At 41.7% G+C, this 16,264-nt stretch overlaps 1 protein-coding gene across 1 annotated transcript in view; it reads left to right on the top strand.

Annotated features, from left to right (window-relative positions):
• Nucleotides 1-15,252, top strand: part of vipr1b (vasoactive intestinal peptide receptor 1b) — a 44,509-nt gene extending 29,257 nt beyond the window's left edge. Inside the window, exons 6-12 of the mRNA XM_076290620.1 lie at nt 4,179-4,332; nt 4,679-4,739; nt 4,889-4,961; nt 6,523-6,614; nt 10,716-10,845; nt 11,894-11,935; nt 14,104-15,252. Coding sequence (XP_076146735.1) covers nt 4,179-4,332; nt 4,679-4,739; nt 4,889-4,961; nt 6,523-6,614; nt 10,716-10,845; nt 11,894-11,935; nt 14,104-14,292 — 741 coding nt within the window. The 3' untranslated portion in view covers nt 14,293-15,252. The remainder of the gene's footprint in view (nt 1-4,178; nt 4,333-4,678; nt 4,740-4,888; nt 4,962-6,522; nt 6,615-10,715; nt 10,846-11,893; nt 11,936-14,103) is intronic.
• The last annotated feature ends 1,012 nt before the right edge of the window (nt 15,253-16,264 follow it).

Genomic DNA, 16,264 nt, shown 5'->3' with positions numbered 1-16,264 from the left:
TGCTTCTATCCTCACTGGTAGCTTACAGTCCTACAGTGCTGTGTGGGAGGGGGAGTGGCTAGCGGCGAAAGCCAATGCGTGGTTCTTTTACCGATATAGGCTATTTAACGATATCTTTTCAAACAACGTCAAATTCGGCAGTGCACTTACTCATGCCTGTAGCAAGACACCTGCCAAGTTTGTAATCAGTCTGACAAACGGTCAGCGAGATATGCGTGCCACAGACACACACAGACACACAGACGCTTCTTGCTTTATAGATAGATTATACCTTCAGTTGGGATAATGCTATGTCAAAGCCAAAGGCGTTAATGTTACAGTCAGCTATAGCGCAGGAAGCCCCAATTGTTTATGTTTATGTTTTTATTTAAAATTATTTGTAGATGCACTTATCTAAAGCAATATACTTTACAGTATATATTTCCAGTTTCAGAGCCTACGCTGCCTACAGAGTTTTTTTTTTTTTACAGTGTACCCACGGAATGGGCAGCTAGCGGATCACAGGGAGAAGGTTGCTGAATGTGACAAAAAATGTTATGGGCTTGAAATCGCGTACTATCACTGACTGCACTGAATGTCCATGGTATCCTTTGACGATCCGATTTATTATTTTCCAATTTACAACTAGCACTCATAACTGGTGCACCTGTGGCGAAAGAGGGCTGTCTAGTGTTCTGTCCGTGGTATGCTTGCGCACCACATTTTTTTTTATTTTTTTTATTTTTATTGAGTTTTCCTTGCTCGGGGAATCACATTGTTTACATCAATTATATTTTAAGGTCAGAAAATAACAGTTCTTAAAATAACAAGTAACAAGTATTTTGATGGTTGAAGCAGTACATTAGATCTCATCAGGTGTCTTGTATAAGTACATTTCTATTTGCATTCCCCCGTATAAGAATACATGTGAACATACATTCAGACATGCACACACCCACACACAAACATACATACATACATACATATACATATATACACAGCCAGAAGTCCATGCAAGCGCATATACGGAAATGCATAAATGTGCAAGTACAGACTTACATTCTTGTATGTTTACGCCAGCACACACAGTACATACATACATACAAGCATGCGTACGGAAATTCATACATACTCATATGGGTACATACAAGTATATATTCATAAACACTCATTTACATTATCTCATATATACATACCATACAGGCCACAAGTCAATCTACATTATCTTCCATCAAATCATTATTACATTTGAAACATAGATCACAGTCATCATTTATCGTGTGATCTAACTATAGCATGCAATATTACTGTAGATTGCGCACCACATTTTTGAGCTCCAACAGGTGATTTGAGACACAGGTAGAGATTTGAGTTTGCGTAAACAGAGCATCCACTTTCAGAGAAACATTATATCCCAGTTTTAAAACATTTTAGTCTAAAAACTGTTTAAAGTTTTCCTTAATTCCAACAGTCAATCATTTTGCCCCCTTCAATATTTTGGCAACCCTCTAAGGGTCCCTTCCCCCAGTTTAAAACCCACTGCTGTAAAGGATGTTTATATTAATGTTATTTTTATATTATGTTAACAATAAGTCGTAATTTTCAGTGGAAGTGTGTGAACTCAGCGAATATGTCTGTCATGGCCAAGTTCCTGTCCTAAAGCACAGCTGGCATAAGCAGGGTCCTAGAGTTTTGGTTCCACATACTGAGGAAATGAGCGCCTTATCTACACCGTGAGTTGCTCTGGGTGAAATCGGGTGCTAATTGAGTGAGTGTGACTTTCATCTCACGCTTGACAGTATATCGGTTATGTAACATGTACGGCAGACTGATCATTGGCTATAGCTTGCATAGCTGCCTGCAGCTCATTGTGAGGCGGGTCGGGTGCACATCTGGACTGGTTCTGGTCGTGTATTGGCACGTGTGGGGCCTTGCCTTTGGTGCAGGCCAGTCAGCCAGAGGTTTGATTCTGATTAAGAATGAGATTTTTCATTTGAGGTGAAATGGTATCTCAGCTCAAACTTCATTTTGATATGTCAACATACCTTGTGTGTGTTGGAGGGTGAAGAAAGGGATGGAGATGGTAAGAGAAAGAGGAGTTGAGAGATAGAGTGAGACAGTAATTAAGTTTCAGAATCTGTTGACAGACTACAGACATCCATTTCTCTCTGCTGTATAAATTTTACATGTATTTGTCACCAGCGGCAACCATGGCTGTTCAATGCCCGTTTTTTGTTTTCAGTACTATATAGATTTCATTAAAGGGGACATAGAATGGGTGAACTGAGTATTGTACTGTGTTCTCTGATATTAAAATAGTATATTAAACTTTGATTTATCAAAAATAAACTCAATTGCAATTTTACAAGCCCAAATAAAACCTTATATTTAGGCTGGGTATTGAAATGGTCCTTTTGACTAAATGGCGCCCTCTTTGGCAACCACAATTGAACTATATTTGCTTTGTGATATTTGACATCACATGTAGGCTTTGTTCTAATTCGCCCATGTTTTAGTGGCTATTTTTAAGTTCAAGATTTCCATATGAAGGAGGGCACAACCCATGCCTCATGTTCATGTCAGCTCTTTGGTTATGACGTTCAGCAGTTATTGTGTGCACATCTCACCTTCTGGCAGGTGCAGGACAAAAGAAAAACTTACTCAATTGAAAAAATATACAGTAATGTCTGCAACACTGCTTTTGACTCCCATATATTTAATGCACAACAGGCATGTTGTGCATTAAATATGGGAGTCAAAAGCAGTGTTGCGGACATTATATTTTCTTCAATTAAATATATTTCTTCAATTGAGCTCTTTGGTTATGCACAACCTCTATAATTAATCAAAACCAGGGCAAAAGTGGTTTCCATTCTATGTTTCCTTTAAAGAAATGCAATGCAGTTGTTTTACTTTAAAACAACAGCTTCAAACTCATTCTGATGTTACACTGACTTATAATAAGGTGAATGAAGTCTCTGACATCGTCATTGCATACCCCAAACACTTAATATTACACTATGTAACGTTGATCTGGTAGATTGTGAGCCTTTAATTAGTTTATGACTAACTGGGTACCCTTTTTGTGGTGTGGTCAGTTTTTCTGCTGTTAAAACCAAACAGAGTTGATGCGCATGAGTGTCAAACACATTTCAGAGATGAACTTCTGATTTTTGTTAATGAGCACCTCTCTAATTGCTCTCTCAAATTCAAAGTTTGAGTAGTCTTTGATGGTTGTTTTTTTTGCTATCAATGTAGAACTGAGAGGACAGATTTAAACATCAGTGGATTTTTTGACACTGTTTCAATTATATATTTGAATCACATAGAGATGAATGAAGCCACATTTATATTATACAGAATTTCATTTTTCCTTCTATCTTCTTATGTAGCACAGAAAGTAATGTCTGCCTGTCAGCCTGTAAAAGCTACTGTCAGACACAAAGCAATAACTCTGATAGCTCAAATATTGTGGAATTTTACATTAAATGTTTTTTTGGAAGATGACCGTGACTTGTTCTGTCAGTCAGTTGCTCTTGAGTGGTCCTGGGGCTCAACTAGAGTAAGATCAAGAGTTTGATACACTGGGGCACAGCGGGGTTCATACTGGAACCAAAAAGGGGTCCCCCGAGCTATTCCCAAATATTTGAATATGTCTTCTTACTAAAGCATTATGATTTTCCTTCACTAACCCAAACCCAATCCCTGAGAAACAACCATTATGCCATTATCCCTCCACCAGCATGGTTGTACTTGCACAAAGGTGCACAAAGCAAGGTCCTAAAAGACAGTATGGAAGAGCTTGACTGGCTTGTAGAGAACAGAGTTTTCTACATATAAAAACCTTTAGGACTAGAACTAGAGCAGACATTGCGAGCCAGGCTCGAGATTGTCCAACAGCCTGACCTCACAAATGCTCTTCTGAATGAATGGGCCAAAAGTTCCACAGAGAGTTCCACAAATCTTGTGGAAATCCTTCTCAAAAGAGCTGAAGCCGTTGTAAAGGGGGAACTAACTCCATATTAATACCTATGGATTTAGAATGCAATGCCATTGAAGTTCCTGTGAGTGTAATAATTACAGGCATTCCAGTACTTTTGTTGTAGTGTATTTATGGTGTGTATATGTGCTGTACTGGATGAAATGATGTTGCTAACTAAACGAATCAAAGGGTCTTGATCACGTACATGATCCCACAGGTGGGATGTAAGGTGGTGATGGTCTTCTTCCAGTACTGCATTATGGCCAGCTTCTTCTGGCTGTTGGTGGAGGGACTCTACCTCCACGCGCTGCTCGCTGTCTCCTTCTTCTCCGAGAGGAAGTACTTCTGGTGTTTCATCCTGATCGGCTGGGGTAGGCATCATAGCATGCTTGTGTGTGTGTGTATGTGTGTGTGTGTGTGTGTGTGTGTGTGTGTGTGTGTGTGTGTGTGTGTGTGTGTGTGTGTGTGTGAGCGTGTGTGTTTGTGTGTGGGGCTTTTATGTGTGTGTATGTGTGTGTGAGTGTGTGTGTGTGTGTGTTGGGGGGGGTCAGGGTAGTTGTAGGTGGGATATGATTCTGTTCTCTCAGCGTGGGAAATGCAACTTGCTGTTTGGATCTAGTTAGATTCCTATCCATGCAGCCTCAGACTCTGGTAGCTTGGTTTCCCGTGGTGATATTGATCAAAAGGTGTTCTCCCTTTCATCTTATGTATTTATAGGTGGTCCAATGATTTTCAGCGCAGCCTGGGGCATTGCCAAGGCCTACTTTGATGACATAGGGTAAGATAAATGAGAGCAATTGCTCTCTCACCTGGCTCATGGGGGACATATCACCTATCACATCACATCAAAACTCACACACCTTATGTCAGTATAGTCTGCTTGGTGCTCTGGACCTGCAGTAACATTGCACTTTTTTTTTATAACAGATGCTGGGACATCATCGAGAACACTGACCCTTACTGGTGGATAATCAAAACACCCATATTAACGTCAATACTGGTGAGCTTACCCGGCTCCCGCTGTGAGTGAAATTGACCCATTTGATGGGGGATTGCATGGAACATGTGGCTGACAAGAGAGTAGACATTTTGGAAGACTGAGCTTACATGGCCCATTACAAATCTGTCAGTCACGGTTGCCGTGGAGAATAAATCAAATCACCTTCACCTATGCAGGTGTCGTCAGTACTCTCCCTGTGGCAAAGGATGGGGGGGTTTGCTTTAATTTGAATGGCTGTAATTGAGTTTCATGATTCCTTTACCACCAGTACAAAAAGACTAAAGGTGCATGATTGCTTTTGCAATCCTCTGTCACAATGAAAGTTCATTAGCATAAGTGCCAGATTGATACCTTACTAATTGAATAACTTTGTGATAGTGCTCAAATGCTTTAAAAAGTCACTATACTGTAACATTCAAATGCTTCACTTTTAAATATGACTGAACATCAAAATGGCGTATTTTCAGAAGATACAGCCCAATTCATTCTGACCTGGGTCAGGTATATTACTGAGCCCCTTGACTGGCAGATAGCTGTAGACTCACTGGCCCTGAAAACTATCAGCTGAGAGTGCAACCCTGCTAGAGACCTCTCTCTCTCTCTCTCTCTCTCTCTCTCTCTCGCACTCTCTCTCTCTCTCTCTCTCTCTCTCTCTCTCTCTCTTTCTCTCTGTCTACCACCCAGGCTTGAGCACACGTGTGAAATATCAATAATGGGTGACAGTGTGAAATAAGACTTTCACAGGCGCTCACTCCACCCATCCACCTGTCATTTACCATAGAGAGGACGGGATAGAGGGAGGGAGGTGTGGAAGAGCGAATGAGGATGGGTGGATAGAACTGAGGAAGTGGAGGTGGCAGGGTGGATATAGGGATAGGGGGTGGTGTGGGGTCAGAGAGAAGATGAAGAAAATAAAATGTGCAGTCAAGGCACCAGGTTGGGGAGCAGAGCAACTGCGAAATCATCTGAGAAAGACTATTTGATCAGAAGGGTGGGGGAGGATGGGGGGGGGTCAATATTTTCTCATTGGCAGCTGAGTCAAGAACAGATCTGGCCCATGCCTGTGTCTTATATGCCCACCACTGGCCCTGATCCGGCCCATGTGTGACTCTGAGTTTGCCAATATCTGGCCAGCGCTTAACATATCTGCTCCCAAGTGCTATCTGGACTGTGTCCGTTTGGTGATAATGTGGACATTTCCTGGTCCAGTGACAGTGCGAGGTGTCATGGGACATCAGCGTGAGAAGAGTTCTGGCAGGACTGAATTCTACTTATCTGCACAGTAAACAAGAGGCTGTTTGAAACAGAGGCAGTGTCTGAGTTATTTTATCAGTGCTAGTCACAAAGTAAACACATTTCATCCCTGCAAGAGTGATGAACCAAACTATTGAAATAGCTGGCATTTGTTTCAGTCTCGCTTTTTAAATGTGCTGTATTTGCCATTAAAATGGATTGTGGCATTGAGCCATATCCCTTTCAAACCTGTTCAATTGTCAATCATTTTTTGGGGATTGTTAGACTTAGAAATACAACATCAGTCAACGTTTCTCTCTGTCTGCAGATGAACTTCATCCTATTCATCGATATCATCCGAATACTGCGACAGAAGATCAACTGCCCTGACATCGGAAGGAACGAGTCCAACCAGTATCTGTGAGTAGAACTCACTGCAAACCTGATAAACAAACTAATTTATGTTTTACAGATTGGAGTTGGCTATCAGGAGAACTTAAAATCACTTCATTCACTTGTCACTCACTTTTTTCCCACTTGGAAAGGGGCTTGCCTTTCTCCGTAATTGCAGCATGGTAGCCCACTCACAAGTGTAGTGCTCTCAAACCCATTGACTGTGGGGTGGATATTCATTAGACTCTCACTGTGAGAGGTCAATGCCCGGTCATGTTTTGCTACTGCTGAGAGAACTAGAGTTATTTGTTTACAGTTTTTGCCCATTGCTTAAACACTTTTTGCAAAACTCGGCTCATTGTGTCAAAACTTTACACACCAGCACACAAGACACAACACTGGGAAATAAACCATTCACATCTATGTCGAATTGAAACACTGATATCAAGACCTAACAATCCTTTGTCAAAATGTCACTCTGATGACAAAATTATATACACTTGCATCATATAAATAGACTTTCAGATTAGCAGCAACACACTAGTGTACTTTATTTAAAACACTGCAGTATTTTCACAGCTTTCATTCAGTTTATCAGCTAGCACTAGTGCAGTGCCCGTTCAAACATGCTATTCCTGTAGCCCAATTACATGCCTGCAGGGAGGCCTGCTTTAAAAATAGGATGATAGGGAAAAACATAAATCCAGGTAAGCATTCAATAATGAATACAGATAATATAATAATATAATAAATGTGAAGTGAGCAGAATTTAAAGCGATGGTTCGGAGTAATTTCACCCTAGGGTCCTTTGCACCATGACCCCAAGCCAAACACCCTCCCAGAACCTGTTTACCCTTGGTCGAACCCTGGTCGAGTAGCGTTGTCAGAAACGAATGAGTTTCTGCAGTCGTAATGGTACCAACTTTTATCTCGTAAATTACCCCACTAATAATGCCCTGAATGGTACGAAACTTCTACAGTAGTACAACTATGTTCTTTACTCATTAAACGAGGCATTGAAAAGTTTGTAAATACACCAGGAGTCTATTTAAATAACACTTGCCTGATGGATGCTACTATCTGCTACTATACCGCTGCGTCGACGTTACTTTTGTGATTTGGGAAAAGCCCGTAAAAGTCCTGGCAGGAAGCGATTACATCAAAGTTTTTTGATATCCAGTTTTTAATATTTTTTTTTCCGAAGTGTTTACAACTTAGTGTTAACTAATAATTTTTGCAAACTGGTACTACGAACAAAATATTAGTGCATTCCTGGATCTACATCCTTATGCATGCTTCCTGCCAGGACTTTTACGGGCTTTTCCCAAATCACGGAAGTAACGTCGACGCAGCGGTATAGTAGCAGATAGTAGCATCCATCAGGTAAGTGTTATTTAAATAAACTCCTGGTGTATTTACAAACTTTTCAATGCCTCGTTTTATGAGTAAAGAACATAGTTGTACTACTGTAGAAGTTTCGTACCTACGTATGCTTAGCCTATTGAATAACTTGATGATTTGAGAAAACAAACCATTTTGTGAAATGATGCATCATCATATGAAATTTGCAACGGTGTGACTCAAAAACAGTCTCTGGTGGCCTATAAGCGACATCACACTCTGTCTGCCACTCGTTGCTTATCGCTGGTTATGCTTTGCATGTGTGGCATTCTGAGACGTTCTTTAATTCGGGACCATTATCGCTCGTTTCAATTTAGGACCTTGCAGTTGGAATTGTCGTTTGCTTATTCAAAGTCTAAAGACAGTCCAAAGTAGCCTGGGCTATTCGAAGTATCCGTTTATTGCACATAATTTTTTACGTCATTTTATGCAAGCAAACCGCATACAGGGGTTTTTTATTGTTGAGGTCAGACATGTTAACACATCTTGCACTCGCTTAACTTTTTGCCCGTGTAACCTACACTGATCCAGTTCTGCCAAAGCCCAGCTTCTATCCTCACTGGTAGCTTACAGTACAGTGCTGTGTGGGAGGGGGAGTGGCTAGCGGCGAAAGCCAATGTGTGCTTCTTTTACCGATATTTAACGATATCTTTTGCATTTCTTATTCAAACAACGTAAAAATTTGGCACTGCACTTGGCACGTAGCAAGACACCACGTTTGCCATCAGTTGAAATCAGTCTGACAAACGGTCAGCGAGATATGCGTGCCACAGACATTAGGACACACGGACACACAGACACACAGACAGACACACAGACGCTTCTTGCGTTATAGATAGATTCTGTGAAGCTCAATGCAACACTTACAGTTTTTGTTGTTATTTTTCCAACAAAGGTTTTGACAAAAAACAAAAATGAAAGTACTGAAAGGTTACAAATGACATCAACTCAATACTGTACATCACATTACTTTACAGTACAGCACAGTAAATGCAGTAACACAAAAATAAAACAAAAATTAAAAACAAAAACACTACTGTAAAACAGGCTTAGATGTGGTGGACTCTCTGCCCAGCTTCCCTCATTGTCAGGCCATGACTTATCACATGATCCACCAAAGTTTCTCTAATATCATCTGAAATATTGTTCCGTGCATAGCCTCGTCGACCATGTCCTACTCCTCTCTCTCTTTGTCTTCCTCTTCCTCTATTTCTTGCTCTCCCTGCCTCAATGCTTGCAAAGTTCTCAATATGGCTCAACTGAGGCCTATTTTTGTGGCTGGCTGATTGGTGTTCAGTTTTGTAAGTAAGTATTTTCAGATGTGTGTCTAAGTGTTTTCAATCACCCAATGTGCTTTGTATTTTGATTAGATGCGTTGTCCCAATGGTACCCATGAGATTTAATTTATGAACAAAGTGTCTTACTGTATGTATGAAATAGTGTGTAGTGTGCAGGAGCAAGTGTGTTGCAGAAAGGTGCAAGTGTGTTGCAGAATTGCAACTAAAGTGTAAAGCAGCACTTTTGTTTAAGGTATGGTAACATTGTGTTTAAGGTATAGTAACAAAAGATTCAAGTTTTGTTACTTTGGTCTAAGCATGTGTCTATAGTGTTCAAGCAATGGGCAAACATTTTATTTATTTATGACATCTATTCATTTCTTCATGTTTTAGAGTTTTTATTTTCACTTTATATATATTTTTTTCAAGGTGGCCTGAGCTCAGTGCTAACGCCTATGTATGAATGAGGCTGAGCGCACCTCTCTATCTCCATTTCTCCCCATTACAAATGTCAGCCACAGACCGGCCTCACATTAGGGGGATCCATTGGCCTCCGCGCTTAAGTGGCTTTCCATGATGTGCCACTCGCAAACTAGCCCTGTTGCTGTAGTGCCAGGCAAATTTCCTCTCATCACCTCTCTACTCTGTTCTCCTCTTCTCACCTCCTCTCCTCCCCTCTCCTCCTCTCTCCTCTCCTCTTCTCCTCTGTCCTTTCTGCTCTGATGTCTCATCTTTTCTTCAGTCCTGTTACCATCTACTCTCTTCCTGTGTTCTCTCATCTCCTCCTCTGTCTCCACTCTTTGCTCTCTTCTCTTCTGTCCTCTCCTCCCCTCTTCTCTTCTGTCCTCTCCTCCTCCCTCCTCTGCTCTCTTCTCCACTCTCCACTTCTCTCCTCCTTTCTCCCCTCTCCTTACCAATGTCCTCTCATCTCCCCTTCTCTTTTCTGCTCTCCTCACCTCTCCTCCTCTCCTCACCAGTGTCCTCTCCTCACCCCTTCACACCTCTCCTCTCCGCTCCTCTCTTCAGTCCTCTCATGCGCTCCTCATGCTTGTCTGACAGGGTTATTTCACTGCTCTGCCTCTACAGCATTACCCGAGACAAATCACACACATTTTATGCAGCAGGTTACGAGTGGCAGCCCACTGTCTTTATGGGAAGCATAGGAGTACATAAAGAGGTGTGTGTGTGTGTGTGTGTGTGTGTGTCTGTGTCTGTGTCTGTGTGTGTGTGTGTGTGTGTCTGTGTGAGAATGTGTTATGTTTACAACATGACAATGGCATATATTTTAAGTTCTGCTCCCAAATAATAAAAAAAAACCTGTGTGTATTGATTTATTGTTCATAGACCCTTCCAAATGTTTATTTATTTACTGAATTGTAGACCCAAATATAAAGATCAAAACGTGTTTGTTTGTTTTATTGTTTGTTTGTTTTCTTCATCCACTCTTCAGGAGGTTGGCCAAGTCCACGCTGCTCCTGATTCCCCTCTTTGGAATTAACTTCATCATATTCGCCTTCATTCCCGACCACATCAAGACAGAGCTGCGGCTGGTGTTTGACCTCATTCTGGGGTCATTTCAGGTATGCAAGCTGTGTATATTTATATTTGATCTGTTGGAAGAAGCTGTAATCCAACGACTGAAGCACAATCCAAACACTGAAAGCTAAATTCCATTGAAAATAAAATATAGAACCTGGGTGACAAACAGGGAAGACAGACAATTAAGCTTTAAAGCCTGTGCTTAACTTGCTGTATGTATGACCACAGAAAACCACCATCTCATAAATATCCTTTTGTGTTTTTATCAAAACCGAATTTCCTTAATCCCATGTCTTTCAAAGCCCAAATACTGACACACAACAGTGTGCCGTTATCCTTAAATGTAAGCCTTATGTAAGACATTCTCCTGAAATGAGCTCTTCTGGTCAGGCGGGGATGTGCTGTATCTCTTATCATCACAGCTGAAAGTTCATTTCCTTGTTCGTTCCAATGAAATATTGTACTTGTCTAAAAGTACACATGAGTGTTTCTATTTTAGATCACATTGGCAGTTCTCCAGAGTCATGGTTCATTCTAATTTCACTCTACTGGGTCTGTTAAAAAAAAGAAAAAAGGAAAAAGCTCTTGGTGCTATTTAGTTCTTCTTGTAATGACTGATTCAGAGAAAGCATCTGCATAGTCTGAATGTGTAATCTTGATGTCCAATATGGTTCCTCTTTCTCTCTCTCTCTCTCTCTCTCTCTCTGGAAGCCAATGACAAATTCTTAGAATTCTTACCTCTGAAGAATCTTTTCTATCTTTCTCTCCCTTAAAGGAACACGTTAGATAAGAGGATATACCTTGTGGGCTTGCAATAACACCAGTTAACCTATAGCTAGTCTATAGCTAAAAAGGAGCTTTAGGCTAACTGGCGTAACCCACTTCATTCTTCCTTGAAATGTGTAAATTCAAGCAAATAAAAAAAAAATATTGGCACAACTCTGTTATCGTGCTGTATGAGGTAGCGTAACTAAAATCTTTAGAAGACTCAGGTGAAAGTATATTTGTTCTGCTACTTGTATGCCACAACATTCTCACAAGTGTTTCTGTTCTCTCTTTGTCCCCTTACCCTCCCTCTTTCTCTGGCAGGGTTTTGTGGTTGCCGTCCTCTACTGCTTCCTAAACGGAGAGGTAATACCCTTGGCTCATCCTCCTTTCAGTCACATGTAAACGCTGTGTCTAAACAACACCTTTTCTTTGCAAACACTCCCACTGCATGCTGCAACACACACACACACACACACACGCACACACACACACACACACACACACACACACACACACACACACACACACGCTGTCGATCCTCACCCGCAGTGGCAGCGAATCAAGCCTGAATAAGTATGCTTGACCTTGGAGTGGCAATAAACCAGGGATCCCTGGCACCCTACCTCCAAACTCATATCAGTGGATGAGTCAGAGACCAACCCACCACACACACACACACACACACACACACACACACACCACCACCACCACCAGTGCCATCGCCATCTTATTAGCATGTCTGTCCTACTCCCAATGTGTAGAAAGGCCCATAAATAGTGTGTCTGTTGACGTCCTCCGTCTCTCACATTGATGTATCTCCTGTTGTTCAGATCCCTCTCCAAAAACTTTTCTCTCTCCCCCTCCCTGCATGTGTGTGTGTGTGTGTGTGTGTGTGTGTGTGTGTGTGTGCATTTGTGTGTGCTGTGTCTGTGCCAATTCAATTGTAAAGAATTGCGGTTCTCCTGATCTATTTTAGCTGCCTGGGCTGCAGTCCCATTTTAATAGCATACTGAGTCAAGGTGGGAAGTGGGAGTGGTGGTAGGACTCCAGCGTTCAAGTGCAGCAAGGGACTGCATGCAAAAGCTGAGAGGATTATGTGGAAAAATCACTGACGCCAATTCCTCTCCCATAGCATTTAGGGAGGAACAAAGTCGTATTCCACTTTAAATAAGTTCTCGGTTTCATCCGGGGCTGTGGTGGCGGTGTTCACGACCCCTCGAGCACATTAATTAGGTCAGAGTTGCGTTAACATACAGCAGACTGCTCTCTGTAATCGTTCCGGCCGCCAATGAGACTCCCTGGGACCAATTGGAGTTTGGAGTTCCGCATCAGTATTCACGGGAGCAGCCAAACATAAAGTTCTACATTTTCTATGAGACTTAATGATTGGTGACATTTGAGATGTAAGACCTGGAGCCAGTCAGACAGCACTCCCTCATTAAAGACAGCCTCTTCATGCTTCATGGACATAAAATGAAACTCAATATGTGTCATGCTTCTGAGGCAACTGGTGTAGTTTGGATCCGGCATACCAAGCATTATTTTTCTATTGCGTAGCTAAGGATGTAACATATGTAGAATATGTCTTCCCTGGACCTCAGCTGGTGTGAGTGTGTCAGTGTGAGTTTCAAATTAATTCACACCCTTCAGTGATGTTTAGAGTTCTGGGAATTGTTTTAGAGATAATTCCTCTGCAGAGGACACAATGTCGATACTCTTCCCCTCCTCCCATGCCTTACCATCTTAGATGCAGAATTCATATCCATTACAAAATGTAATATACCAAGAAATATGCAAGGCATGATGTTCTGTGTACAACGCAATCCTCACCACCCTGTTAAAAGCTACTTCCAGTTTGCACCTGTTTTTGTTTTTTTCACATAAGCATGACCTTCAGTGAATTAAGGCTCTAAGTCCTTTCAGATAAATGCTGCTGTGAAATTACTTATTTCACTTTCACAAGAGAAAAAATGTCTATTCTCAACATTTCATTATGCGGGTCATTGATGTATACATAGTTTTGGGCTGTTTGGGCGAAGTTTACAGCCAGACAGCATTCGTTTATCGCTGGTGTGGTATTACGCTTCAGTTCTTATTCCCCAGCCACCACAGGCCTATTTCGGTCCTTCCTTTCATCTTTGTCTCTACATGGGCTGCAACAGGTGCAGCCCGAATTGTGTGTTGAGAGAATGAACATCTTTCACTCTTCACAACGCCACGAGGAGAGGAGTGCCTGCTGAAACACTAAACTTTTTAGTGTGAGGAAAAAAACTCTCCTCGCTCTCTCACCTCTCTCTGTCTCCCCCCCCCAATCTGTCTCTGTCTCTCTCTCCCTCTCATACACACATCTCTCGCTAATCTCTTTATCTCTTTCCCCCATCTATCTCTCTTTCTCCCTCATACACACTCCTCTCCCCATCTCTCCCTCTGTCACTCCTTTCTCTCCCTCTCTCTGTTTCTCCCCATCTCTCTCTCTATCCCTCCCTCTCTCTCTCTCTCTCTCTCTCTCCATCTGGCCTGTGAATGTTCAGGTGCAGGGGGAGATCAAGAGGAAGTGGAGGCGATGGCATCTGGAGCGCTTCCTGGGCTCCGACACCAAGTACCAGCAGCCGTCCATGGGCAGCAACGGCAACAACTTCAGCACCCAGATCTCCATGTTGACCCGCTGCAGCCCCAAAACGCGGCGCGCCTCCTCCTGCCAGGACAGCTCCGTCATCTGACCTTCGACCTCTCACCCCGGTGACCTCTGAGCCCCAGGCAGCGTCTTCTGTAAACCTTCGGTCACTGATGCCTCATTCCATGTGCTCTTGGGCCCTCCAAAGGCCAGGTTTCAGCTCAGGAAGATCTCACAGAAGGATCCAAAAAGGGAATCGCGGACACAAGGGTAGATTGTTTTCCATTCAAACATTCATCGTGCTGTTCGTGCCATCGATTGACTGGAGTTCCGTGCTGCATTTTCATGTTGCAAAGATACTGAAGGCTGGTGTTTTTGGCCAGTTCGGTTTTCATCATCCATCCAGGTGTCCGCTCTCTCCATTGTCCATCTGATTAATGTATGTGTTGCTTTGAACTGTCTCTGTTGCCATTGTCTGGCAGACAAGCCAAATTACTGTCCCTCCACCCACCCCACCATAAACTATTATGTGAAACATACAGCAACGTCCTGTTCAAAAGGAGCCATTTCCTTTGGTGAAAAACCTTTTTCGACAATTTTGACATCATTCTTTCCGTGCTGCCCTGACCACAATATCAAAGGAACATTCCGTCACATTCTATTACTATTGGAGAAACTGCTACATGCCAGGTTGCCAGTGTAAAGAAATGTCCGTTAAATGGGCCATAATCAAACTGAAAATGACAAATTTTATACCTCTGAATGTACAAATAGAGTTCACATATTGGACAACATCCCATTTATTACAGAGGTACATAGAGAGTGATTTCTGGAATAGTATGACTTGTATGTCTATATTTGTCCCTTTCTCTAGACAATACAATCGATGAACACCTGTACCTTTTGAAAATGGAATGTAGAAAAAAAGACATCAAACTAAGGAGGAAATGGATGTTGGATAAAAAAAGAATTTCATTTTTACAACCATGTGAATGTTCATCTTCTTATCAATCAGACTTCATTTTCATCTGCGCTTTTGTAACTTCAATTGTAAAAAAAAAAGAAGGAACAAAAAATGACCAAAATGGGATCCAAGAGATCCATATCTACCTGGAGATATACTGTAGAGATAAAACGCCAGCTCCCCTACCCTCTGACCCAAACACCTCGCTCATGGTGAATATTTTTAGCTCATTATCCAAAGGCGGTGTGAGTGATAAGAGTGAAACGATGCCATGATACGGGAATCGAATGCCCTTTTCTGCACTATCCTTCCCATTAGTTCCCTCACTCTCTTCCCATCACATCCAATTGTTCCATGTGTGAGTGTTTTTTCTGTCACTACTTTCTGGTTACCATATTGCGATGTATCTGTGAAATTTATGCTCAACCATACCCAGCCTGAGTCAGATAAATACCGATGCCCAAATTCTGACTGAGCACAGAAAGTGACAAATTAATTAAAACTCTGTAGGAAATTACTTCACCTTGATGACAAACCCTAATGATAAAAATCTAATTTTGTCACACTCTTAATTGTTTTTTGATGTTTATCGAGTGTGTGGTTTTTATTGCTCAGTCGTGAGAGTTCTAGTAAATTACTTTATGTTATGTCTGAATCCTGACTAAAATGTCACACAGGTAGACAACAGGCTGTACCACCTTCCTTATCCTGTACCCCCCTCACTCTCTTCTCTCTCTCTCTTCTCTCTTTCTATCATGGCCTTCACATTGTACCTCACTGTTCAATATGTGGTCCATCTTTTGTTGTGTAAAGACATTGATGTATAACATGCCGGGTGTGTGAGCATTGTGTATTGAAGAGGCACGTTGTGTTGTGTTTTTGTAAGTGTCAAGAACACATGGTCACCACTGAATACTGAATTATATTTATAGTCTGCTTGGTATTCAGAGGAAAATCATCTCACTCTAAGCAGAGATATGGTTCTGTAAATTAATGTAAATTATTATATAGTGAAGATGTTCTTTTTTACAGTTCAGTTATGTTCATTGGTGTAATCAACTTTGGATGTGCTTCTGAGATTGCTTAAAAAGCTTAAACAACTGAAGGTATTCTT

This window comes from Alosa pseudoharengus, unplaced genomic scaffold (assembly GCF_046254945.1).
Source record: "Alosa pseudoharengus isolate Yale_2024_CS ecotype anadromous, Long Island Sound unplaced genomic scaffold, YU_APseudo_1.1 YU_APseudo_1.1_scf_18, whole genome shotgun sequence".
In the NCBI taxonomy this organism is placed as follows: Eukaryota; Metazoa; Chordata; class Actinopteri; order Clupeiformes; family Clupeidae; genus Alosa; species Alosa pseudoharengus.
The sequence above is the reverse complement of the archived record's forward strand: the minus strand, read 5'-3'. Positions and strand labels throughout refer to the sequence as shown.